The 27,859-nt window shown below is 33.7% G+C and overlaps 1 protein-coding gene across 2 annotated transcripts; it reads left to right on the top strand.

Annotated features, from left to right (window-relative positions):
* The first annotated feature begins 1,324 nt into the window (after positions 1-1,324).
* On the top strand, positions 1,325-27,859 carry LOC106621006 (uncharacterized). 2 transcript variants are annotated; one of them, XM_036372433.2, is made up of 6 exons: positions 1,325-2,339; positions 15,368-15,499; positions 18,380-18,530; positions 18,589-19,337; positions 23,028-23,233; positions 26,996-27,859. In XM_036372433.2, exons 1-6 carry the CDS (start codon positions 2,159-2,161, stop codon positions 27,164-27,166), a joined length of 1,590 nt encoding a protein of 529 aa, XP_036228326.2. In that variant the 5' UTR covers positions 1,325-2,158; the 3' UTR covers positions 27,167-27,859. The 2 variants fall into 2 exon arrangements, with proteins under 2 accessions (XP_036228326.2, XP_014095170.2); XM_014239695.3 differs by having other exon boundaries at positions 1,326-2,339; positions 26,966-27,859.

Genomic DNA, 27,859 nt, shown 5'->3' with positions numbered 1-27,859 from the left:
AACCCTATACCTATATCGGTTAATTTTATGGGATACAAACAACCGTTAGGTGCGCAAAACTAGTATACTCTGTGCAATATGTTGCGAGAGTATGATAAACTATAAGGTTAGTTTAGAGTAAGTAGTACTTATAATAACCTGAGGTCAATGAGGAAAAAATCTGCCGAGAAGAAGCCTAGTCTTCCATTAAACAATATATACTCGTATTTCTAAGTGTTAACAGGTCTGTGTGGGTTATAGGCTTTTTAACGCTTGACATTGATCAGATGATCCTGTGAGAATATTTAAAGAAGTGACATCAAATTGTTTTATGTTTACTGGGCCGACTAAGTAAGTTATATACAGTCATGCTTGAGATTAGTTTCATATTCTCATTAGTGAAAGCGTTAAATGTCTGGAAGACAAGACGGCATAACATATTTTTTAAATCCAAAATTCTATATATTAACTTGTATAGCAGGTTTGACGGATATTTCTCATGCTATGTTATACATCTAAGAAAAACTAAGTCTATATACTTGTATACACATTGTATAAACTTCCAAGTACCAACTTGGCAAGATTTACGACTTGAAGCATAAACAGCAACAATACATTTTTAAATATTGCTCTTCATACTTCATTATCTTAAGGACTTTTTATTTTACTTTTAAAATGGAAAACTGTGAAAAGTAAAGCACATATTCGAGCTCGTTTAGCTTAAATGATTTATGGTAATTGCAGGTTTAAAGTTCTTGTTGAAAAAAAAGCAATAAACTAGCATTAACAGTCGTATAAATGTTAAAACTTAAAAACCTTAGCTATAATTAGAACTGTCTGTCAATAGAAGTTACTAATTTTGGTGAAAAAGGCGTATAAAGTAACCTTCCTGTCTGGACAAGCAATCCTTCCACTCGCCAACAATAACTACTGCTGCTTATAGGTATATGTACTTACAGTAACAGCACCATGTTACCAGCGATTAACGCTATCATCAACTACCGCATTCACAGTAATCATTAGAGCCAGCCAGATTATGGCATAAGAAAGTGCGAGACTCGAAATATGCTCACCACTAACATTGGTCGGTGCTTAGAGCAGTTTAATCGGCGCCGGTACCTTCTGTCTCTCCTTCTTTCTCTGTTTCTCTCTTTCTCTCACCTCTAGTAGTGCTCCGTCAGTCTCAACTCGGTTGCATGCAGAATTTCGCATACTCCATTATAAAGTTTTAACGCTCCCGCTCTACTCTCTTTTGCTGCTTGGCGCTTTTGAAACCACGCTGCATTTTTGTTTACTGGCCACAGAGGCTTTGGTATAAAGCTTCTTACGTATGCCAGTCATGGCTTAATCTTACCTTGAACTTGGGCGCGCTTGCAACGAATCTTTCTTTCCACCAGCTAACAAGCGCAGACACCAGCATTGCAGATGAGTTGCTGTTATTGTTTTTCGAAATAAAAAATTAATTGTTGAAAAGTAAAAAACGAGAAAAATCAAGTTAGTCATATGTGCCGGTGAAATTCAAATTGTTGTTTGATCGGTTTTACCGTTTTTTAATTTTTTATTCGAGCGCTACAGTTTTGTGCATAATTTATCAGTGGACATGTGTGCGCGAAAGCGCCTTGCACAACGCTTTGATGGCATAGTAGTTGTAAAGTGTCTTATATAAAAGAGTGTGTGTGTGTTTCGTGCGCGCCTGCGCATTAAGAATACCGACGAGTGTCAAACGAGTGTCACATGGAAGGCGGTCAAGACATTAAAACGCGTAGAACCGCCAAATTGACCTAAAACTTACATCAATAAAGTTGTTGTTTTTTTTTTCAATTTGCATAAAAGCCTACAAGTTCTAGCTCGTACAACATGCCGCATTTATCGGCATCTCTTTGTGTACTACCATAAATACAAACAAAACATTTGCTAGACAAAAAGAATAATTAAAAAATAATTTTATTTCCATGCTTATAATAAATAACGGTATCGTTGCGCATAATTTGTAAACGTTGAGAGCAACAAAGTGCGGCCCACCAATTACTGTAATCAAACGCCCAGGCGGAGACCTAATATTTCACAATAAATTGATTGCTGTGTCAATTGTCAACAAGCATTGACATTACAGCAGCAACAACAACCAGCCAGTGTCTGAAACCGTAGAAAATTATTAGCTTGGCAGCATAAATCCCCAATGGATTGGTCAGGGCCGAATTATGTGTTAGTGTTGCTTGCACTTATACACACACTAACACCGTTACCGTTCGCGCACAGCTGGAGTGCAACAACAACGAGCGGCACGCCAGTTGGCGTTGGTTCAGCAACTGATGGTGTTGGTGTCGGTGTAGGCGCAGCCAAAGCACGGAACATAAATGGTAAGTGTAAAACAGTTATAAATGGAGCTGTTAATAAGCGCGAAGAATAATGATAACCATTGGAAAGTGAAAATTATAGCGTGTGTACAGTTTGTTTGTGTTGTGCAAATAATCTAAATAACGGTATTTTGAGGCAATTTTTTATGTAGTGAATATTAAAACTTATGGCGACTTAGGACTTGTGGGACTTAAGGTTGTAGTAAGATATTTATTACTAAGGAAAAGTTAGAAATATATATGTATTGAGAGATGTACTCGTACATATAGTTGATGAAATCGTTCTACATAGGGGTAAGCCACAACGCTAATCACTTCTCTAGGGAGGTCGCCATTATTAAAGTGACTGAAATATTTGTCGGTTTATAATTAAATAGTAGTAGATATTTTTCAAGACAACATAATTTTCCGCTGTCTCGATTTATTATTTCAGACTAGAAAATGCTGAAGCCGATATTTACGCTCTCGAGCCTCTAAAACTATTCTCGAGTCAGCTGTATGTAACCCCTAAAATTTCGGGGCTATTTTTGACAATTGATTTAAAAAAACTATTGTACATACTTAACTACTTGAGTTGGATCTGACCGTTTTTATTGTAGCTATATGTTATAGAGTTCCGATTTGAACAACTTCTTCGGAGATTGAAGTTGTGCTTCAGATTATAATTTGTGCCGAATTTCGTGAAGATCTCTTACAATGACTTATTTCCGAACGTTCAATTGAGCAATTTTTTCTTAAATATTTCTCTAATATTTTTTGTTATATTTTTAAGGTTTTTAGAAAGCAGAAAAATTTGTGCAAATATCTACTTTTTTTAATATATTAATATGGATAACAAAAACAAAAAAAAAATTAATTGAGTTTTTCATTAATTGCCAAAAATAGGACGAAATTTGGGCTTCTAGAACAGTCTTTGAAATAAACTATAGCGTGGCTCACGAATCGTGCTATAAAAAACAAACCGTAATAACTTTTTTTTTGTCAGCAATATATTATTTTTTTTTTATAATATTGTATAGCAAATTTTATTTTATATAATTAATTATTTTAAAAAATTATGGACCGTAAATGATCTCCATGCTCAGCCACGCATATGCGACACCTAATTAGAAAATCATTAATTGCGCCCTGAAGGGTTGAAGTCGGGACTGCCTCCATTATCGATTTAATGGACTACTTCAGTTCAATCAGATTTCTGGGTTTTGTTTTGTACACCTCTTGCTTGACATGACCCCATAAAAATAGTCAGGTCAAGTGACCTTAAGAGCCAACGGAAACTGCAGTTTAGTTGGTTTCAAATTTTAGTCGGAGCTCCGCAATAACCGGTCTGGCTATGTATGCAGTGGTTCCATCTTGCTGGAACCAAACATTATTGAAAGGAAAACGTCTTCGGCGCAGATAAAGGTAAACAAATTCATTTAACATCTTTAAATAACGGTGTCCATTGACCGTTACTGTTACACCGTTTTCTCCAAAGAAGCCCGACAATACATCTTGATGAAACTGCGCACCACACAGTGACTCGTTCAGGGTAAAGTTCCATCTCGTGGACTACTTCGAAATTTGATTCACTTCATATACGTCAAATTGGCTTGCTTACATTTTCACTTAGATCGAAATAGGCCTCATCACTAACTTTATTTTCTTCGATAATTTTATTAATTCTTTGGCAAAAGAATTCCAGGCGAATAGGCAAATCTAGAGGGTTTTACCGGCTCGTTATTTGAACTTTGTACCAAAACAGGTTTAAGTCATCATGAATTATTCGTTGCAATGACTTCTTGAACACAAACATACGGATATCGAAGGTAGGGTCTTCTTGAGATACTTTCAGATTCGGCAGACATGTTTATAATGGTGCATCTACTCGGGTTAGTGACGCCAAAATCCCGTCTGAATTCCCTTTGGACGGAGATGACGGACTACAAAGCATGGTACCACTGCACTATACAAAGCCTGTCTTACGTATCCCAAGAATTCATTCTTAAAAAATGTATATAATAACCGGCCAAATATAGAAATAAAAATAAGTCGATTACTCACACAAAAAAAATTTATTACGATTTGTTTTGTAGCACGATTCGTGAGTCACCATGTACTTGTTATTTGTGAAGAGCTATTTCCTAAGGTAGCAATATATTCTCCTCAGAAATTGTTCAAATCATACAAATTGCACGATCAGATTCAAGTTATTGTAAGGAACCTTTGTATTAATGAAGGTTTTTATAACTTCGCTGCTGGAACCAATCGCAGTGTTGGTATAAAATAATAAATATAGAAAAGATAGAAAAACCTTTAACTCGCATGTATCGATTTTAAGAAAAAAATCAGACAAAATTCATACTTTGCAATCGAATTCTCCAATGGGGTTGCTGGCCAATTAGCAACGCCCTGCCAGAATGCAGCAATTTCAAAAACTTCACACGCAAACAAACTCCACTGCAGCATAAGATAATACATGTTGCACGTGCATAAAATGCAGGAAAACCTAAGTGTAACCACTGAAGCCGGCGTGTAGTTTATGTGCCATGAAAATTCTCACTGTCAAGTGCTTGCAACAAGCGCAATTGCCTCACTGCAGTAACCATTTAGTTTACAACAGCAATTGCGCTTCACGGCAGCTGATTAATGTGCCACAAAACTAAAATCGACGAAGCACAAACGAGCGGATTTCACGTTAATAAGAAAATTGCATGCGCATGTGCATACTTTGTAGAGGTGTAAATGCACATGAGTCGGTGTACAAGTGTGAACGTACGTTGTTAAATGCTTTGCGGTGGGTAACGGTATTTTACAGGTTAGACTACGGTTTCAAGTTTTTATTTTACCTTTGATTGGTTGTAAAAACAAATAATGTCACCACTATCACATTTCGCTAACTCATGACTACATTTGTACAATGTACATACTACGTACATATGTATGTGTGAATGTGTGTATACATGTTTGCAAGAGTGTTCTACTAGAGTCTGCCACTTTACGCATGCGAATAATGAGTGCACAACCACATTTAGTTCTGGCATCACACGTATGTCTAAGTCTGTGTGTATGTATGTTAATGTAGTATTAGCATATGTTTGTAATTATATGGGACGCATTATTGAAATAAACCTGTCGCTAAGTAGGTGCACCAAAGTTGTTCATATTTTATAATACAGACCGTAGACACTGTACAGAGTGCGGTGCGCTTGTTGAATGAAAGTAAGTGAAGAAGTGGCTAGTATTTTAGTTAATGCAGTAAAGCTTGAATTAAGTTCGACTACTGACATCTGTTAAGTCTACCTGCAAATTTTCTATAAACAATGGAAAAATTTTGGGTGAAATACAGGAAATTTAAATATTAAGACGAAAATTGGAACAAAACAAAAAAAAATTTTCCTAATGAACATTACAATCTCAGATGTACATTTAAATTTATTGTTAAATCAAATCTGTACAAAAAAAAAAAAAAAAACAAGAGCGTGTGGTTTTAAAAACTACGATGAAAGATAAACTATTTACGAATTGTACGAATTGAATTGAAAATTTTTGGAAAATATTTGACTGGGGTAGTTAAAATCGCGCCTTCATTTATTTCACTCTGCGTAAAATTTTACAAAATTTGTACCCAAGCTAAGAAATTGGAGAAAGTTCATCAAATACATTATATAATTTGCATTTTGATTTACATATTTTAGTATAAATTAAGCTCCTTATAAGAACTTGATTCCGATCGTTCAATTTGTATGGCAGCTATATGATATAGTAAACTGATCTGAACAATTTCTGCGGAGAATACATTGTTGCCTTAAACAATGAAATGCAAAAAAAAAATCTTTAACCAGGACTCGAATCTGAAAATCTTTTGTACTATAAGTATGTGTTTATAACTATGTTATATCGTATTAGGTAATTGCATATAGGAGTATACATGTGTAAATATAGAGAACTGTAATGCGGCATGCGACAAATGGACGAGAAAAGTTGTGACAATGAATAAAAAGTTTTACTTTACTTTTATCAATAAAATATTGAATTATAATTGAAAAAATTGTGCTTTCATTGCTCATTAAGCAACTCGGGCGGTCAAGTTTTACAAACAATACTATTTAACGAAGTTGGGGGCACTTAATTGTAGAGTTGTTGGTAGCCAGTCAATGAAAATATTTGCAAGTTCGGTTAGTTATAACTTTTGTGTAGTATAATATAACTTATATAAAAAAAATTCAGTTTAAAACTGAGCTTGAAAGCTTCACTCTATATTTATCTATCGTCAAAATGTTAAACGCAGCAGCCATATGAATTTTTTTGGTTCCAACAACACTCTCTCTGAGAGTTTCGATCAGTTCATTGGACCATATTGACTGTTGACGAAGTGTCTGTTGAAGATCTAACACTCTAATTTGTTTGCATCATTGATGGATTTCCTTGAGAAATTATTTAAATGCGAAGGTTTGAATGGCGATTTTCTATAACATTGTATAATTCACCTCAGCTGGGATGCGAAAGAATTTTGACGGCACATTCCACAGTTCTTTCATTTGTCACATGGGTGTTTAGTGTACTCTCACATATGTTCTCTAGTGAGTTTGGTTAAGGCGGTCACTGAAACTAGTTTTAAACTTCAACTAAAACACATTTGGGTTATTAATTTGACCGCAAAAATAGCAAAAAGACCATAGCGTATGCAATAACAAAGAAACACAGCAAATTACATTAGTGCAAGTACTAAGCGAGTGAGTAAGTCAGTAGGGGAATGTAATGAAATTAAACAAACAAGTGTGTAAACAAACTGAAAAAGCTCAGTTCAGTGGGTAAAAAGAAAAATCTCAACGCCCGGGAAAACTAGCAACGCAACATAATTAAACAACACACAATTGAGTGTGACGAAATCTTAGACGCCTATATGCAAACAGACGCCTATATTGTATATACCTACATGCGTAGATAGGAGGTAAGAAATATACAACCATATTCAAGTAGTGAAATTTTTCGGCGGAAATAAACCGGCTAAAAGCGAAAAAATGCGATGAAACGGCAAACAGCAGAGAAATGCATTTTATTATGCCAAGACATGTGTGTATATATGAGTGTGTAGGTATCGCTTTATTGAGGAATGGCTATGTAAAGAAGCACCAAAAACTTGTTTACACACTTTTTAAAGCGGTGATAGAGAGGAAAAAAAGTATTTGAATGAAATTATTACCAAACGGTCAGATTTGAGGTGGTTCATCGAGTTCTGCAGCTTTTAATTTTTGTTTTTGTCAATAATATTTTTTTGTAAAGATAAGCGTTGTATTTTTGACATTTATGTCTGTCTGCTGCATTCTACTACCACTACGATTCACCGGCATTCTCATTAATATTAAATGCTTTGTTTTAGCGCCTTTGTCACATACTTATTTTTCAACTAATTGATTTGGAAAATCGCGTCTATGTTAAGGCCAATTAATAGATCTTTCACATGGGGTCACACTCTTTGGCGCATTTGATTTCTTTTCTTTATATATTCCAATCATTACTTGCTTTGCGCCATACATTTTTAGTATTTACATTTCTTTTCGAAACTGCATACAGTAGTGCTGTTGAAGCGCATGCGCACGAAGCACCCGCTGATTCAATTGGCCAAGAAACGCGCAAGTGAAAGTTAATGTGTGCGCTCATCGTACGTGTTTGCGATTCGTATCAAAAGTCATGCGATCTAAATCGCAGCGATCGTTGATTGTTCGAGTGTAGTCGATTCGATTGACTTGGAGTGTGCTTTGTTTGTGTACGCGCAACCGTTTGAGTTGCGAGCTAATGGTAAAACTATATTAGGTTTGCTTTTTGCTTCTTCTTCTCTTAAGGTGAGGTAGTGTGTCTTCTGCTTGACATTTTCTCATGATTATTCAGCAGCTGAAGTGCTTCAAAGTCGAGACTTTTTGCTAATCTACAATTCCTTAAGTGGAATAAATACACCGCAAGGGAAAAGAAATTTGTAAGTACTTACATGTGTTCGCATATAAACACTACGTATATATCCTTATATATTTATTACGATTTCTTATTATATTAAGGGCACAATAGACCATAGGTCGCGGTGCATATATCAAAACTAATCTAATCTTATTATATTATAGCTAAAAAACAAATTAAAGGAACTGACTGTATGAATTGAAATTTTCTTCATGATTTTTATTACTTCTTACATAAATTATTCTACCTTTGAGAAAAATTCATTCAATAGCCCGGTAGATCGTTTGATATGAATCTTTATCTTCGAATTCAAGTTTCTTTAAAAATGTTAATTTTCTCCCATATACTTGAAATATACGTCGTCGAGGCACGCCTTCTATTGTAGTAAGAATTAATTTAGCGTCAATAATTTAAAAAAGCAGCTCGAGCTATAAAGAGTGTAGTCATAAACTATATTCGTGACAGTTCCACCTTTAAGAATAAAATATTCGCTTTCAAACTCGAGGGTTTTTCTCGAAAAAATAAATTTTTTTCAATTAAATTCTCACTTTCAGCGGACCCTGTATTCATATAATTAATATTTACATGCGTAAGGAGATTTTATTTTTATTTTTATAATTTTACATTTCAGATATTAGTGGCAACAACTGCCTCTTGTCTTCGGCAAAATTAGAAATGGTTTTAACTTAGCGACTTCGACAACTGCAAGCCTGCTGCCGTAAAATCCTGCTGTTGTCTAAAAAATAGATATCCCACTAATTACTAATTTTAATATATGCCATTGCCATATGTGTCAATTTGGGGTGATTGAATATGAATTTAGTGTTTGTTAATTGTGAGAGCGCCTCAAAGGTTGCATTTTTTATAACATTTTCCATTGTAGCCAGATCGGACAAAACAATAATTTTTGGGTTTTAAAATAAAAATACCAAACATTTACTAAGATTAAGTATTATTATACATGCATCTGTTAAACATATGGAAAAACTATTTAAATCCATTTGTGTGATTTTGTGATAAATTAAAACAGCTGATTTTTGAACTTTCAATACCTAAAAAGTGAAAAAAATGTATGCAATTAGTAAATGTTTTTTATATTTTTCAATTGAAAATGAATACTACGAGCCATGACATTACAAAAGATTTCATCACATACATTTCATTTTCGCATTTTCTTTCGTTTTCATTGTTTTCCAATTTTTGTAAGCGATCTTCAACAGCAGCAACAAATCACTCTCTTCATATATTTATCTGTAGGAATTTAATATGGCCGTCCCTCTTTTTCCAATTGTTAAACGATAGGCCTCCTGAACTTTGACAGTTGCCTAAGTTCAGGAGATTTCGACGTTGGGTATCTCTTTATCTCTGGTGACCTCTATGCTTTGATCAGCACACAAGCCGCGTCCAATACTACAAGTTGCTTAAAGTAGCTGAGAATTACACAGTAACAAGATATTAATAGAATAGCGGAACGAAAATTTTAGCGGTGATTCGAAACTTCTTGCTCTGTTGCGCTAAAAGCCATTGAAGGAAAGCGCTTGATCTAGGGTGATCCATATGATTCATAGACTGGCGCATTTTTGGCTCTTTTATACGTACGCCTTCCCCTTAAAGACCGACTGATTAAATAATCCCTCGCATAGTTAAAAAAAGAGAACTCTGTTCGGCACGGAAAAGTTGATTGTTTAATGGCATGTATGGGACCGCACAGCATATTGATTTCAACAAAGGTGATTTCCAACCTCGACCGATAAAAGTATGTTCCAACTTTTTCTTCTAGAAAAATTCCTATTACTGTAAAACAACATTTGATTAATGTAAAACTTTTTCTGTACCACCTTTTATATGTACTTATACTTGTTATATTTCTGAAAAAAAAATACATATGCAGGACACTAAAGTTTTCTTCAAACCTTGCAACATTGTTGACACCTGAGGCTGGGCTGTAGTGTAAGGAAAGTCATGACTTCAAATGTTGCAGCAAGATATATTTTTTGCCAAATTTATTGACATCATTTTTAAGTAGCTGCTGGCGTGGGTGGGTCCACAATTATTACTGGTACAAATTTTTATTGACATGCAGTCAATCATCGAACGTCAAAATTTGCCCTAAGTTACTATAATGCAGCACCCGTTTAATTAAACTTTCACAGCAACAACAACGAAAGTCCAAAAGTGCAAGTTGAGAGCATGAAAGAGGCACTCAAACACACACACCTCCCCCGCCGATTATCGCTGGACTATCGCCGCCCATCGCCCATTGTCCCTTACTCACGGGCAACTCCCACTTGTTGCTCCATTTCCGTCAATTGCGCACACAAACATATCGGCGTTATTGCTGCCGTTCGCTGCTTGACTTCATTTACATGCCACACGCGCACCGCACTTTGATTGGGCGGCATTTAATTCTGCAGATTATTTATTGTATTGACCATAATGGCTGTCAAGATAATGCTTCGCCAAGTAGCAATAATGCTGAAGTAGGCAATATTTGTTGTTGCTATTATTATAAAAAGAATTGTCTGCGCTATTATTGTCCGCCTCACTTGATTGCTGGTACACGCCGCAAGATTGTTTTCACTGTAAGACGTAACGGTAGTCCGGGTAAAAGCACTTCCAGTCAAAGGCGCAGGTGCATTGTGGCTCCAAGTGACGTCCAGTAGCCAAGTTTATGTATGTATATAATATATGTATGTGTTCTTGTATGTATGTATGGATGTGTAACTGTATATGCAAAACGCCTTGCAGTTGGGTGGGTGGTTGCGCTCTGTCCGCAACTGGGGTATCAAATGACACGTAAACAATTTTATGTCATTATTTGAGGCAACAACAACAAATGAAAGCACATTCACTTTATTCACTGACAGAACAGTATAATTTTCTATAGTAAATTTTTAAACATATATAATTTGAATTGGAAAGTAAATATATTATTTTATGGGTGGCCTTAACCGAAAGATATGAAAGTAGGAGCTCGTATTGTCTCATTAAGTCTATAATGATTGATATATAATGAGGGAGCCGTTTATTCTTGGATAAATTTTGAGTACAACCGATTCCATATTGTGACTGAAATTTATGCTTTTAAGTAGAATAAATTTCTGATTGAATATCATGGCCTTTAGTTAAGTCGCTATGTTTCTACAATTATATAAAGATCTAAAGAAAAATTAGCAGAACAAATTTTTACAATAGCTCAAAATGTATTCCAATTCATTCTCTAAGTTCAATATTGCAAATGGTACTTTCAATGTGTATTAAATATGGCGATAAAATAAGTAAGCCCAAGGCTTGGATCATTATCGTATATCATTATACTTTGTGTAAGCCTTTCAGCTCGTTGTGGTATATACCCCTCATGAAAGTATTATTAGCTCAATATATGAAATTTGTATCAGACTTAATGGTGAATCCTTACAGGAAATTTAGCTTTTCGTACTTTGTTTTGCTCTACGTTGGAATAGTTCATTTGCATATTGCCCTTAGATGTCTTATTGTAGATTACCAGTAAATAAAATATCGGTGTACGCTAGGAACATTGGTTTGGAAAACTGCCTGGAATATATTTTCACTTTCGTAAGTGTTTTTATCTTGATCCTGATTTTTTCGTACCGTTAAGTTGAACAAAAATAAGTTTTCTTGCTTGTACAAAAATTCCTGCTTTGAGAAGATTGCTTTATTTAGCAATCACGTTGGAAGCGACGATGTCTATTCTTTTCTTATTCTCCCTTAAATTCTTCCGCATTCTTCCTCAAAAAGCCTTAATTCTGGTTTCGTGTGAACTATAGAAAAAATAGTGATTCATGATTTAATGTATGTTATGTATATATAAATGATCAGGATGACGAGATGCTGTAACTTTAGTAAAAATTAAGGTATCTTGATGAAAATTTGACCTAACCCCTTTATAACTAATATTGGAATATTCGAACATCCGTCTGACTTTAATGCTGAATCAGAATGGAATTGGTCTAGACCTTCGTCTAAATTTCATATCCCAAATATAATGAATTCTGATCTTCTGGTCGACGCTTTCCCCATCAACACAATATATTAAATTTTGTTGATATAACATATGTAGTTAAAATATTTTGAATCAAATTTTAGCTGAAAAGAACTATAGGAATAAAACTAGGTCGAAGTTAATGACCTTCAATATAAGTCATGAAGATACCAAATTTGATTGTAATTTATTCACAATTTCTTAGAATAATGAATGTTTATTCCATTTTAATATTTTCTAATATAAAGTTTTACCAACACCTGAAGGAATTACCCGCGCTTTGCTTCGTGCAAGTTACAAGTATATAAAATACACCCGAACTTAGTCCTTCGTTACTTGTTGTTAATTGGGCTCAACTTTAATCCAATACGCTTTTAGCTCTAACTTTGTAAAAATAGTCACACAGAGAGAGCAAAAATAGCTGAAAAGCGTTTGAAAGTGTTTTGCGCCCGTTTATGTACCTTCCTTACTTGCAAAGCTTTTGTCACTTATTTTATAAAATTGGGTTTTGTTAAATAATACAATATTGAATACTCTATCTCCGTCAGGCATTTACAATAATAAAGATGCGCTACCTAACGTCAAGTAATGAGGTGAGCTCTTAATGGTTTTGTAAGTGAAAGTCTTTTAAGCCATTTCATATGAGATAGAAAATCAACTGCATTAATTTCATTTTTTTTTATGTAGCAAAATTTATAGACAATTTTGATAAATTTATTTCTATTTTTCTCATCATTAGCCATTACACCTATAAATGTGTAGCTTGTGAAATGTTGCTGCTCCCACGTAAAAATAGCAAAAGATCTGTTTTGTAGATTAACTTTAAACTGTGTAACTGATGTCGCCAAATTTCTGACTACCACATAGTTGCTTACATATTTGACGTGTCACCAAAACTGCTCGCTCACACTGCCGATCATCCTTTGTTTGTTGCTAATGCTGCAACGCCAATTTGAGGTCATCAGTTTCACGATGCGACTTTCCATTCAGCTGGGGTTGGAGAGGTGGCAGCATTTTCGTTAACTTTTTTATGCCTTGAGCAGTTGAAACCTTAAAGTTTGTATTTATGTATAGCCGTATACTTAAAAGCACCATATACATATATACGTTGATATATTAAAGTATCACACACAGCCCATTCAGGCGATAACTTATGTGGCACATTTAATAAATTTGTTAACATTGAGGCAGGCAATATCTTTTGCATTTGACAAATTTGGCAAGCTATCACCGGGCTTTAAAATAATGGTTTTGCCAATATATTTTGATTGAAGTTATAAATATAGCATTGTGAAAAGCAAAGATAATAGTAAGGTAGCGACACTTTGTGTATCAACCAGTATTGTCGAGCTTCTGCTTTTATTACTTAAGACATATTTATTACACCTTCTGAATGAAGTGGCGTATGCCCTCAACGCTTAACATATTCTATTAGAAATAATTTCATATCGAAAATATATTGAAAGACTGACGTTGACCACCAAAAAGCACCCTGTATAACAAAAAATTTATATGTTGTTCTTCACAAACCAGAACAGAACCATTATCTGTAAAATTTATTTTTCGGTTTTTTTCCAAAAGGAATCTAGCAAAAAAATATTCCCCAGGAAGTTAGGAGAGTGCTGCAGTTTCATACCAATTACTCAGATAGTTTAGGGAAACTGTTTTATCATGCCCATTTCTCACCTCTGTAATTTAAAACACTTTTTTGTTTTAAGAATATTAAACCGTTATTTAAATATAATATATATGGTATGTGTCTACAGAGGCAGATTTTGAATGTAACAGATCAATTTATTTTGACAAATGTCATCTCACAAAACGATAACTGAATCTCACCTCGTAAATTTAATAAGCATTGATTTGCTTTGCTGATGGCAAGAATATTAAATCATTATAAATCTACAGAGACAGCTTCTTAATATGACGAATCAATATGTTTTGACAAATTTATAGTACTACTCAAACTCACTAAAGCGATATCTTATTTTCAAAGCAAACATATTATTGTAAATATACTCATAAGTATATATGTATATAGATATAGTACGTATGTAAATGTGAATTGATTTATGCTGTTGCTTCCTAACAATCGTTTCCATACGCAAGCTTCTTTGTTTGAGCTATACAATTGCAAATAAAAATACAATGTGCAAACAAATCTTGCAATAGCAACAACAAACAGCATAAAAGTTGTTGCTCTCTTGTTTGCTTGATCAAAGTCAATATGTACATACACAAGCGGCTTTCACTCTCTGCATCTTCTATTTTTTGTTTATAGCAACAACTGCTTTTTTCCATGAACTCAGTGAAGTTTTCTATTATTTTGTGAAATTAGCACCTATTCATTTGTTTTTGGTTTTGTATTAGTTTATGTCTGGTTTACTCTTCACGCAGCTTTCAATGGTCAATGGCTTGGTGAGCACTTTGAGACCGATTAGGTTATAAGAATGGCAAATGCAACTTTGCATCGCACCTACGCACTTAAGTGATAAAACGCACCATGTAGGAAATTTTTGAAAGCGCTAAAAATATACATATGGTCCCAGTATGTTACATTCATCACTAATATTATTCACTTTACGTTTGACAGAACTGTGAACGTTTGCTGTGGTATTTTCCATTGAAAATATTATCGGTATAAATTCAACCCCACAACTCCGATTGATTTCCTAGTGGGTCACCTTAAATATATGTTGCTACATTTACAAAATTTTTATATAAGGCAAACAGTACATTATATGCAACAATTTGTGGCAACATACCACTCATAGTTGGCTACGCTTCCAGTCGCAATTGGTCAAACAAGTATCACAATTTTACGGTATGTGGCGAGTACCATAATAAGTATTGCGAATGCGTGTTGCTTATAGTGACATTTGCTTAATTCTTGTTTTAGTTGAGATGCTATGCATCACGGTTTTAGATAACAATTTCACTTGCTACTTTGTATTGTGTTTGCTGCAGGTGTAGCAACTCAATAATGAATTTATCAAGGCATTAATATCTATGTTATGAAATAAATTATGTAATTTCATATTCAACTAATTAGACGTACTTACTCAATATTTATGTTTTCCTTTTATATTTGCAGAAGTTTCGCCATATATAGATTTAGTGCTATGTCCGATGAGAGAACAGCCATGGAGTTGTGCGCGGCAACAATCTGGACGCATATTGGATTTGTGGGATGGTGAATTGCACATGCAGTGGCAGAAATTGAAAGGTATTTTTAGAAATTACAAACTCGTATATAGTTAGTTTTTTAATAGAAGAATATTTATGACAAATAATGAAAAAATTAAAGTTCTGTAACTTTTGACATTTTATTGTCATTTATCTGACTCGGAAATCTTAATACAGTCAAAACATGAAAGTCAGTCCGAAGTTTCACATGTTCCATAGTATATGATGTTCTTTCAAGAATAGACAAATATGATCTGCATACGCTGCTATGACGTCATAATACCCATATATAATGCTTAGAGATTGAAAATGTTGCTAAAGGATTTTGGACAGGTCTAATCCAACAAGCTCCTTAGGCATTTGGGGATGTTCGTGAATTGGTAGAATGTTTGATTCATTCGCTTTATCGATAATTTTCATTAACGATGATAACATAAAAGCAAAGAGTAACGAAACTTTACTCGGAAGCTGATGTGCAAAGGCAAGTTGCCCGTCTCGTGAACTTACCGGCAGTTGTCGCAAGATCCTTTTGACACGAAGGAAACCGATAAAAATCTAAGGAAGCCTTAGCCTTCAGCTAGATACGTCTTTTCCTAGTTGTTTCAATTTTAACTGCTTAACATTCGCTAATAGGTGAAAGAAAAAATTGTATTTTATAGACTAGGCAGCTTGTTTCGAAGACGCCACTAATGATTCATATTATGACTATTTAGGTCAAATTAGAAGTGATGGTACAACCGTGCATCGTCTTATGAATATTTTGTCCACAGTACAGACTGAAACTTATATATTTGAATTAAAAATTTGAAAAGCACACGAAAATGAACATATACTGGAGGCCGATAAGGTCTGAGTACATGAGGTCTCTGAAGTTGTCATTGAGGAATGTTATGCCAATACTAGGGAAATATATAAAAGTGATAATTTTCTTATTCATGGACTTCTGAATTAAAGGAAAATAATTAACAAAACACTACTGAATTACGAGTTTTCTATGCCAATAAAATGGGTCAATGAAAATTATTGATATAAGGCAACATTTTTTTTGTGCACATTACCAACTTTAGTCATATTTAAACCTTAAGTGGAGGTACCTGCATGTCTTTAATTGAAATTCAGCGGCACTTTTACCGCATAATCAGCCCAGAATGAAAGACGCACAAGTGTGTGTTTGAATATTGCAGATAAGCATGTGCATAAAAGCGTGCTCAAAGCAAGATACAGAATTCATGAACACAACATTGAAAGAAAAGCGCTAAATTGTTGTGAAGCAGCCCGAGTCTGCTCCGCACCTGTTGTCGGTTTCGGTTAGTTGGTGAATTTTTCATGCCTCTGTGGCCACAAACCGTAACTAATTCATAAGAAAATTAATAAAATAAACATAAAAATTTATTTAATTGGTTGCAATGTTTGATTTCGCGTGTAGACTTCGGTTTGAATCCATTTCAGTTATATTTAGCAATACAACCGGATGTAAAGAAAATGGAATAATATAAAATTAAATTAAATTAAATAAAATCAAATTAAATTAAATTGAATATTATAAAATTAAATAAAACAAAATAGAATAAAATTATATTATAAAATTTCATTAAATTAACTAAATTGAATGAAATAAAATGAAATTGAATTAAATTAAATAATCTTAAATTAAATTAAATTACATAAAATTAAATAAAAAAATAGAAAAAATTAAATTAAATTAAAATAAATTAAATTAAAAGAAATTAAATTAAATAAATTAAAAGAAATTTTAAAAAAAAACTAAACTAAATTAAATAAAATGAAATAAAATTGAATTAAATTAAATAAGATTAAAATAAATTTTATTAAGTTTTATTAAATAAATTTTTCTAAATTAAATGAAAAGAAATGAAATTTAATTAAATTAAATTAAATTATATTACATTACATTAGATTAAATTAAATTAAATATAATAAAATAAGATGAAATGAAAGTAAGTTAATATGAATTAAATTAAATAAAAAGCAAATAAAATATGTAATAAAATTAAAAACTAAAATAAAGTTGCTGTTCCTACCTTTTACTTTATTAAAAAATTAAAAAGACTTGAATTAATTAAATTAAGTTCAATTAAATTAAACGAATTAAAATAAAATGAAGGGAAATGAAAGGAAATTAAATTGAATTAAATTAAATTAAAAGCAAATAAAATAAGTAATTAAATTAAAAATTTAAATAAAACTGCTGTTCCTACCTTTTAATATTATATAATTAAACAAAATGAAATGAAATGAAATTGAACTAAATTAAATTAAATTAATACAATTCAAATGGAATAAAGTGAAATGAAAGGAAATTAAAAAAGCAAATAAAATAAAATAAGTAATTAAATTAAAATATTAAATAAAACTTTTGTTCCAAACTTTTAACTTTTACTCTCTTATGCAAATAGTTTTATAACTGTGTGAACATGCACTTGAGGTTATGCACATATTTTTAATTGCATCCTTAATTGGTTAAAACTAGTCGTTTGAAGTTTCTGTTTTTTCGTATGCTTAATTGGTCGACAAAACAAACCGGTGTACTTGTAGCAAGTTAGCTCGACCGGTGGCATACGAGTATGGACATAACCAAGTGCATGTGAGTCATTGCGTTACGACCGTGACAGTAAATCTTTAAGAGTGAAAAGTGTGAACTATTTAATTTACGCTTTGCTTTTATGACAAGCATGAGATATCGCCGCCTACATGTTGGTACTAGATTCGTGGAATGTCTGCTTAAATAGGTCTACAAGCAAATAAAACTGAAAGCGCCAGTAGCGTGGCATATACTTTTCGTGCATTTTAGTCAAATATTCAATTGAAATGACAGCCATTGCGCTTTGATTGCAACATTTAAAATATTTGACAATTTATCTTTATTATTAAAACTTTTATTTTCTGCCACATTTTATAGTGGAAGCAGACCGGCAATTAAATGCGACACTTGAAAAGCGTGGCTATAGTGCCAGTGAAGGCCCCACCAAAGAGAAGCCTTCCACGATATTAAAGAAGATCGAAATTGGTACTGGTTATATGAAGAAATATTTGGCCGAAACTATGGATGGGTGAGTGCATGAGAAATAACTGTAAAAATTTAATAAACAATTCGAGGGTCTTATCTAGCTTTCTGGGCCGCGAGTACGACTATGTGCAGCCGGATACCAAGCAGAACTTCGTCAATAATGATAACGAAACAGAAGATGACGAGGAAGAAGAAGATAGCGAGAATGGCGATGAAGATGAAGAAGAAGGAGAGGAGGACGATGATGGCGAAGCAGAGCCGTCGCAGAATGACGAAGATTACGTAGATCGCGATGGCAATGCTAACCAGCAACATACAGTCAACTTCTTCCAAGGTCGGCCAGTGGGCGTGCACAGCCAACTGGATCATATTGATGTAGCGCCACTAACTGACACAGCGCCCGGCGTGGCTAATCATGACTCCTCAGACGGCGTCGAATTTATAGAAATCGAAGATAGTGAAGACGCGCCACCGGGTCAACTAAAGGGCGGCGGCGGCGGTGGTAAAAAGAAACGCAAAAATAAGAGAAAAAAGAAACCAGAAACTCTCTTAGTCGTACAACCAGCCGAATTGCAATTGCATGGGCATGGTGGTCATCACGATGATGCCGTTGAATGGGTGCCAGTGTCACAAGGTCATAGCAAACCATCGAAGAAGCAAAAACGAAAGAAGAAGAAGAAGCATCAACATGCTGATGACAGCGTGTCGGTTGTGGTTGAGCAAGAGCCCTCGGATCATTTGGGCTTGGGTCTGCTGGAGGAATTGGTGGATGCCGTCGATGTTACAGATGTGGATGGTGGACACAAGCGCAAACACAAGAAACCGATAAAATATGGTAGAAGCGTTGGAGGTGTGTGTTTGCGTGTGATTTATTAACTTGATCGCACCCTTTTCGTACACAAAATTTTTACTCTCATCTTTGCTCCCTAATACTTAGTCACTATCCTGTAGTTAATATAATTGTATATAATATATTTTGTAAATATGTAGTTGGTGTTGGTTTTAGTAGTGCTGTATATATGAATTTAATAGTCTCCTAAAAATCTTTCATTGAATTTCCTTTCCTTTATAACTTCCGCATGGTGTTGGTTTGTCGAAGTACCCTACATCCAATCGCTTGACTAATGAAATAACCTGCATATCACCAAACAATTTATTCACTGCAATCAAAAAATTCGCGTGCAGGTGACATATCGATCCAACATTATTAACACAAAACCTGAGATTATTTCCCTGGAACCTCCCGTAATATAAAATTTATAAACTCTTTTTCAAGTCTTTATGGTCAGTAAAATATTCCTTTGTGAATGGTTTAATTATTTTCTTACCTTTGAACTAGTTTTAGAGGCAGTGTTTTCCTCATGTTTTTTCTGTATGTGGTTATTTTTTGTAACGCTTAAATACTCCGAAACCAAAAAAAAATCTGGAAATTTTCTAGCTTTTGCAAAAAACTCTCTGAAGCTGCCAAACTAAAAAGGAACCAATTCTTTATCAAATATCTCCCTTTTGCTTTTTTGCTCTTCATTCAATGCTTTATAAAAAGTGTTACAGTGATCGGTTTTAGTTAAAATATGCGCCGTTTTGTTCGATGATCTGTTTCCATCTAGACGGAAACTTCATAATACCCTCTTCGTAGAAGCCCCCCTCCTTATTTGCGAAGAATTCGGACAGCCACTTTTCACAAGCCTCTTTTGAGTTCAACTTCACACCACCAAGGGCATTCGCCATGGACAGGAACAGGTGGTAGTCACTTGGCGCTACGTCCGGGCTATATGGTGGATGCGATAAAACCTCCCATCCGAGCTCCCGTAGCTTCTGACGAGTCATCAACGAAGTGTGTGGTCTGGCGTTGTCCTGGTGGAACACTACACCCTTCCTGTTGGCCAATTCTGGACGCTTCTGGTCGATCGCCTGCTTCAAGCGGTCCAGTTGTTCGCAGTAGATGGTAGAATTAAGCGTCTGGCCATATGGGAGCAGCTCATAGTGGATGATTCCCTTCCAATCCCACCAAACACACGGCAAAACCTTCCTGGCCGTCAATCCCGGCTTGGCCACTGTTTGGGACGATTCACCGGTCTTCGACCACGACCGTTTTCGCTTGATATTGTCGTTCGTGATCCATTTTTCGTCGCCAGTCACCATTCGCTTCAAGAATGGGACGAGTTCGTTCCGTTTCAGCAGCATATCGCAGGCGTTGATTCGGTCCAGAAGGTTTTTTGCGTCAAATTATGCGGCACCCAAACATCAAACTTTTTTTTGTATCCAGCCTTCTGCAGATGGTTCAAAATGGTTTGGTGACTAACTCCCATCTCCTGGGCGATGTCACGAGATGCCATATGCCGGTCTAACTCGATGTATTCCATGATTTGATCGGTATTTGTCGTCACAGGTCTTCCGCAGGCTGGCTTATCCATGGTGTCGTTTTCACCGGCTCTGAATCGTCGAAACCATTCCTCCGCGGTTCGAAGTGATAGAGTACCATCCCCCAAATCACCATTAATCTCACGGAACGTTTCTCTAGCGGATTTGCTTTAACGAAGGAAAACTTTAAAATAGCGCGAATTTCGGCGTCAGTGAACTCCATGTTTACACGTCTATAACTGTTGAACGCAATATCCAAACTAATCATGCATAGCGTTGTTTTGTAGGGTATGTCAAGACCTTTCAAATTATGTATAGTGTCGCCAGATAGCGCTTTGTACATAGCCGCGAAATTCAAAAGACAAAAAAGCGGAAGGGAGATATTTGACAACCTTATACTATTTTATACTATTCTATCAAGACTTTAGATAATTTTTAAAAATGTAAAAGCTTTGAAATCTTAAAGGTTTTCAAACTCCAGTCCAAAAGTAATATTTTTAAGCTCATGAATAATTTTCGAATTAATATATAGAAAGCTCAATTTTGATGTCATTACTAAGAAAACTCTTCTATTATTTGTATTTTATATTCACGAGTCTGCAAATTGTACTCTGGGATCATCCCAACCTCACTCATAAAAAAAAAACATCCTAGTAGTTAACATATTTGACAGACATCCCATTTCACGATTTATATAAATTTTTTTTAATAAATCTCTCATAACTTAAACCTCCTACTCACTAATCTCGATATTTCTGAAATTACCTCACTGTGTAAAATAGTGTTTAGAAGAAACTCTTCAAATGTAATTTTTTATTGCCCAGTATAATTTGGAGTTATAAATACTCGCGGAGATGAATAATTCACTTCTAGGAATAAAAAGTAATGCAAAACTGGAAATAACCACAAAGTTGCAAATATAAAACAAATTTATATAAAATTGTAATTAAATCATATTAACACATTGCAGTAATTCCATGGAAGAGATACAAATATTAATATTGACAAAAAGTTTCTTAGAAAAAATATTATATCAGAAATAATTTGGTTGTAGGGTATTTCCACTACAAAGTAACTACTTCGCAATCGCTGAAGCGAGCGTTGCCACGTAAGTAAGTCATTAGTAAGTACACAAACCTAAAAGTGCAATCACACACCATCGTGTGAACTTTCTGGTTATTGAAACTGTGAAGCACGTCGGCAATGCAGTGCTTTCGGTTGTGGAGTTGGGCTAATGGTTTATGAGAATTTATTATATTATTTATTTATTATTACTAGTTTGTAAGCAAAAGCTGGTGTAAAATGCACGCAACAATTAAATTTCTTTAATTTTGAGAATTTTATAATTATCTAAATATTTAAAATTAAAATTTATTTATATTAAAAATTGATTTCCGAATTTGGAGTGATATATTTAAGAAAAAAATTTAGGTATAAAAAAAGTGGCTTGCGTGTACTTACATTGCCTGCATGATGTAAATATTCTGTGATTTAGTAAAAAAAATTATATTAACTAAGCAAGTAAGATTAAGTCGCTGTGAAATTGCAAAAGAGTCGGGTTCTTTAAAAATAAATATTGACTTTAGATTTATACGATAATAAAAATAAATTTATAGATGCAAAATCAAATTTTTTTTTGCGAAAATTTGGATTATACCCAAATTGCATTCAATATAAAAATATATGTCAGAAATTTCTAAATCGTGAAGAAAACGAGATTATCAAAACATGAAAATTCATTTTAAAATATATTTAATTGAATATAAGGTGTAATTTACCTCAATTGCCAAATATTTAACGCAAAACAAACTGCTTACTTATGTTCAGCAAAAATAACATTGTAGAATTCGAATACTTTCACTTCAAGCAAAAGACTTAAGCAACGAACTCGACTCCTTTGCATTCGCACATTAGCATTAAATCGGTTAATATTTATTTAATGTAAACATATATGTGCATGTTTCCGTTATATAGAACGCTTATGCTTCTCTCCAACTATCTAATGCACATCGAAACGCACTTCATACTAACAAACACCCACCCTCCCAACCGATTTTTTGATTGTACGTAATTGTTAACTAGTTTTAGGTCCAGCTCGTATAGATCGACCGAATCATACTAATGTACAGCATTGTGCCACAATGTTTTTTTCTCTCCTTTCCTCTCCACTATATAACAGTGACACGTGGCAAGAAGAAGAAGAAGAAGAAGGCGATCGCTAAACTAGTGTTGTTGGGCTCTTTTCTTAAGGCGAAGATTGAGTTGCTTTTGAAGATTTTGGGTGCTCATTTGCAAATTAAATTCTTTGCCATCGCTTTGATTGGTCTGCTGATAAATATTGCACGATTCTGGATCGACGTTAAACGTGGTGGGGCGCCACAAAAGGTTGGTATTTCTAGTCCTTTCTTGAGAGAAGGAAAAGGCTGAGGGAGTTTTATTGCGTGTTTGGTTTTGTTTGCTGCTCTATATGTTTGTCTTGATGTATTTGAGATGCACTGAAAATATATGAAAATAATTTTTTTTCTTTAATGAGCACATATTTTTACAATAGTTTATAATATTTTTTTTGTTTACGTTACATATTATTTAATGTAATATTAATATATTATTTTAGATGTAAATTAATTCACTTTAAAGCTGCATGTGCATGAGCATGAACCCAAAATACGCCTACACATATATATAGATATTAGATATACTTAATATTTTTAACATTTTCAATCGATTATTCTTAATAGCATCGAAAAGTGCTCTCTACATAGCATAAGGCATGTTACTTTTTCAGCTTTTTACATACTTTCTATTTCCATTCCCAGTCGCAGGAGCTTGCACTATTTTAGGAACTTTTATCGCTAAAATTTTATATGTTATGAAATTAATTAATGCCCAGATCTTTAGTGTAGGAAGATTATTAAGTACTTTACGGGACTAGGACAGTCTAAAGTGCTAATTTTTTCAATTTATTGTTTAAATAAGGAATTTAATTTTGGTTTAAGGCTAATTTAATATATATTGAATATGTATAAATTTTAAAATATATGCAAAAAATTTATACTGACGTTGTGATATACAATTCTGGTTATTAGCTTTACTTCGGAGACACCTTTTTCAAGAGAGATTATACTTGTACAAACGACAGTGATTCAGGAAGTTGCGATATCTGAAATAAAAAAATAAAAAATATGAGATCTATATAAGTTATGCTAGTAAAATCGTTAACTACACTAAAAAGTATTACTGTGAAACTACAGAACAATTTCAAGTGCATACATATATGTAATAGTCTCCGAGCACCATCGTCGGCCAATTTGAAAAATCAAGTTTCAGAAAAAACTCGTTTAAAGTTTAACTTGCTGACGCTGACTGACCCGAATTGTTTGACAGTACTGTAGATTGGATAAAGAAGATTTTTTCCACTATTCGAAATATTGATTAAGGGTTTGAGGACCCCAAAAGTGTATTTTAAGAGTACTAGACTGACCTAGCCCCTTATACCTTTTTCGTTCTAATCTTCAATGTTTACATATGTGTATGGTAAATATACTATATATATTTATAATATATATCAAGATCAAAGATAAAATTTCTATGAAAATGGATCTATACATTGCTTTCATAATATGGAGGTATGTGTATACTAGGGTGGAGCGAAAAGAAAAAATATTTTTTTTTGCTTAGCCTGGGGGTAAAATTTGTAGATTTTTTTTAATATCTTAGGGCCGGCTTTAAATATCGAGTTAAACTTTTTTTTGGACAAAAAATTTTTTTTTTGCTTTAAACTCTTCACATTTATATAAAAATTACCGAATTTGACGGGTTTTGACTCAAAATTTACTTTAACGCTTAAGGAAAGCATGTTGTTGTTAATGATTTAGTTTTTAAAACTCCAATAATGACCACAAACATTTTTTTTTTAAGTTGATAGCTTTTAATTGGCCAGAAAGAGGATTTTAACTCGAAACTTTACTTTAAAAGTGATTAGCGACCTCTAGATGTTAAAACAAATTTGCTCTACAAATTTAATCCTCAGGATAAGCAAAAAAAAACTTTTTTTTTCGCTGAACCCTAATGTATTCGAAAAGTGAGATGGATTTAAATTTGCTCAAAGAGCGAAAGCGTTAAGTTGCGTATGCTGAGAACATGGCTGGCAATATCATAACTGACACTAATTTTAATATACATAAATGATAACGAAATATCTTGAATTGCTTTAAACGAGATATTTTACTAAGTATATATTATAGTAAATGGCGCCTTTTAGAGTAAAGACGATCAAATGTCCTATAAACAATAACGCCTCCATGTTATGCTAAACATATAAATCTCACGTTTTTTTCCCTTAAGTCGCCTTAACATCAATTACTTTCTACTTGGACTATTAAATCTTATTAAATTTGAATATATACATCTTGATCTCTCATTAATTGATTTGAATGCAACAATAAAAGTTCAACAAATTAGAAAAAGAGTGCATAGAAGTTAGAGCTAACACTTACAATCTCTCTCGATTTTGATTAAGATCAATATAATATTAATTAATATATGAGGTGTGTTCAAAGAAAAAGGTAAATTTTGATTTTTTTTTTAAATATTTACTTGTATTTATTCATCAATATCTATTTTGTCATCATCAAAGTAATCCCCATCGTTTATAATACACTCGTGCAAACGCTTTTTCCAATCCTCGAAGCACTTCTGAAATGTCGGAATGGCCATCAGCTGTTTCATTGATTCTGACTTGATCTCATCAATTGTGGCAAAACGATTTCATTTCATTGGTTTCTGCAGTTTCGGAAATAGGAAAAAGTTGCAGGGAGCCAAATCTGGTGAATACGGTGATGGAGGCATGATTGCGGTTTTGTTTTTGGTCAAAAAATCACAAATAATGCGATATTGCTTCTGCTAAAAATCTAGCAATTTCGGAACAAACTTCGCTGCCACACGTTTCATGCCGAAAACGTTCGAGAAAATTGAATGGCATGAGCCGATTGATATGCTAACATCCTCTGCAATTCCCCTAATATGATTCGACGATTCTCAAGAGCAAGTTTTTTCACTGTTTAGATGTTTTCTTCGCTTGTTGACGATGTCGCACCTCCAGGATGCTCATCGTCATCAACATCTTATCGGTCTTCTGTAAAGAGCTCACCGAACGCACCATCAACATATCGAGTGCCTTGGAGTACTTTATTTCATTTTTAACGCAAACTTTAATACATCTTCTTTGATCTATTATATTTCTTTCAAAAGTAAAAAATCGAAGATCACACAAAAACGGGACTAACCTTTTCTGTGGTCAAAAACGAACTGTTAATCGAAATTGGCTCCTACTACAAGCACATTATAAACATATATGTCCGATTATAACAAAAACTAAATATCGATAATTGAATGTACACAGCCTGCGAAGAATCAAAATTCACCTTTTTCTTTGAACACACTTCGTATATGTGGTGCAAACGTGAGATGAATTTGTGGTTACATAAAATTTACTCTTTTTATAAAAAATATATGGTATATTAACAAGATTATTCAGTGTAAGTCTTTTAACATATTTAAATAATATTTTAATTAGCAATATATAAATATAATAATAATTTTTTTGTTAAAATAACCGCTCAACGTAGAAATAATTAAGAGTTATTCTTTTGGTGACTCACATTATTTATAATATCACTTTAATTAAGATATTAGTTTAAAAATCGCAGAAATACTAAAAGTAACGTCCTTTTATTAGTCATGAATTACTAAGAGTTTTTTAAATGATAAATCATCAAGGTACTTGATGACGCACACTGATATGAAAAATTTGGAAGAAGTTAGGAAAATTCTAATCAAATAGCAACCAGCAATATCAAGACATAAAAAAATCATTAAAAAAATTATTTGAAACTATTTTTGCCTCAAAACGAAGCTCCTGCATACACCAACATTACAAAAATCAAGCAAACAAAAACAAACAAAAGCCTCAAAAATGAACACATACACTTTCACGCATACACACTCATACATATACACACACACACAAGCGCACAGATACACGACAATCCTTTGGGTATCTTTGGTATTTCCTCGGTGTTTCTCACTTCAACGAACAAAATATCTTTCTAATACCAGGTTGTCTATGTTGAACATGCACACCATCAGCACCACTACGACGAGCATGGCGATGACTGGGGCGGCGAATCGGGCGGCAGCTACTGGAAGCGTTCTCTACAAACCGATCCCACACTGGAAGAAGCAGCGACCGACAGCTACCAGCCGGTGGGACAACACCAGGATCCGCACTATAAGGCATACCATGGGCAATGGCAGTGAGCGGTTCTTCGGTAGAGTAGCGAGAAGATTTAAGTCGTTGAGATTGTAAACGCAAATTCGATATTTTGTGTTCAAATATGCACTAGCATAATTTAATTTAATGTAATTTATTGTTGAGTAATGTTTTGTTGTACAAAATTTCACACAATTTGCAAGCACCTTTCGTTTAAGAATCGCTGTGGATGCGTGCAAATTGTTTTACCGGATGTTGTATTCACAGTTGTGTTTAAATAAAAAATAGAAATAGAAACGGAAATACATGAATGTTGCCAGAAACCGTAGATTTACGTTAAAATTAGTGGTTTAGATAAAATTTTAGAAAATAAATATTTGATCGGTTCAAAATTGTTAAGTTTGGCTTGTTTGAAGCGTAAAATTAATTTTAATTGTATTTATTTATTTTTTGTATTTTTACAGCTATGCAAATCGATATTTGAATACAGCAACTATGACTTAAAACATTTTTATTTTATTTATTATTTATTTTGTTGCAATTTTTGAAATGAATTTGCTTATATACCAATCTAAAAGTATAGTTTAAATCTTTTATGGTACAAGAGGCATTGCAGAAGCGTGTATAAGACACTTTATGTTCGTAGGCTACAATTATTTATTTCTTTTGTATTTATTTATTTGTACAATAAAATGTGTCGAATTTAAGTTTGTATAAAAATAAAATGTTCTACTCCAGTA

The sequence above is a fragment of the Bactrocera oleae genome, chromosome 6 (genome assembly GCF_042242935.1).
Source record: "Bactrocera oleae isolate idBacOlea1 chromosome 6, idBacOlea1, whole genome shotgun sequence".
Taxonomy (NCBI): Eukaryota; Metazoa; Arthropoda; class Insecta; order Diptera; family Tephritidae; genus Bactrocera; species Bactrocera oleae.
Note: the sequence above shows the minus strand (reverse complement) of the source record. Positions and strands in the feature narration are given on the sequence as shown.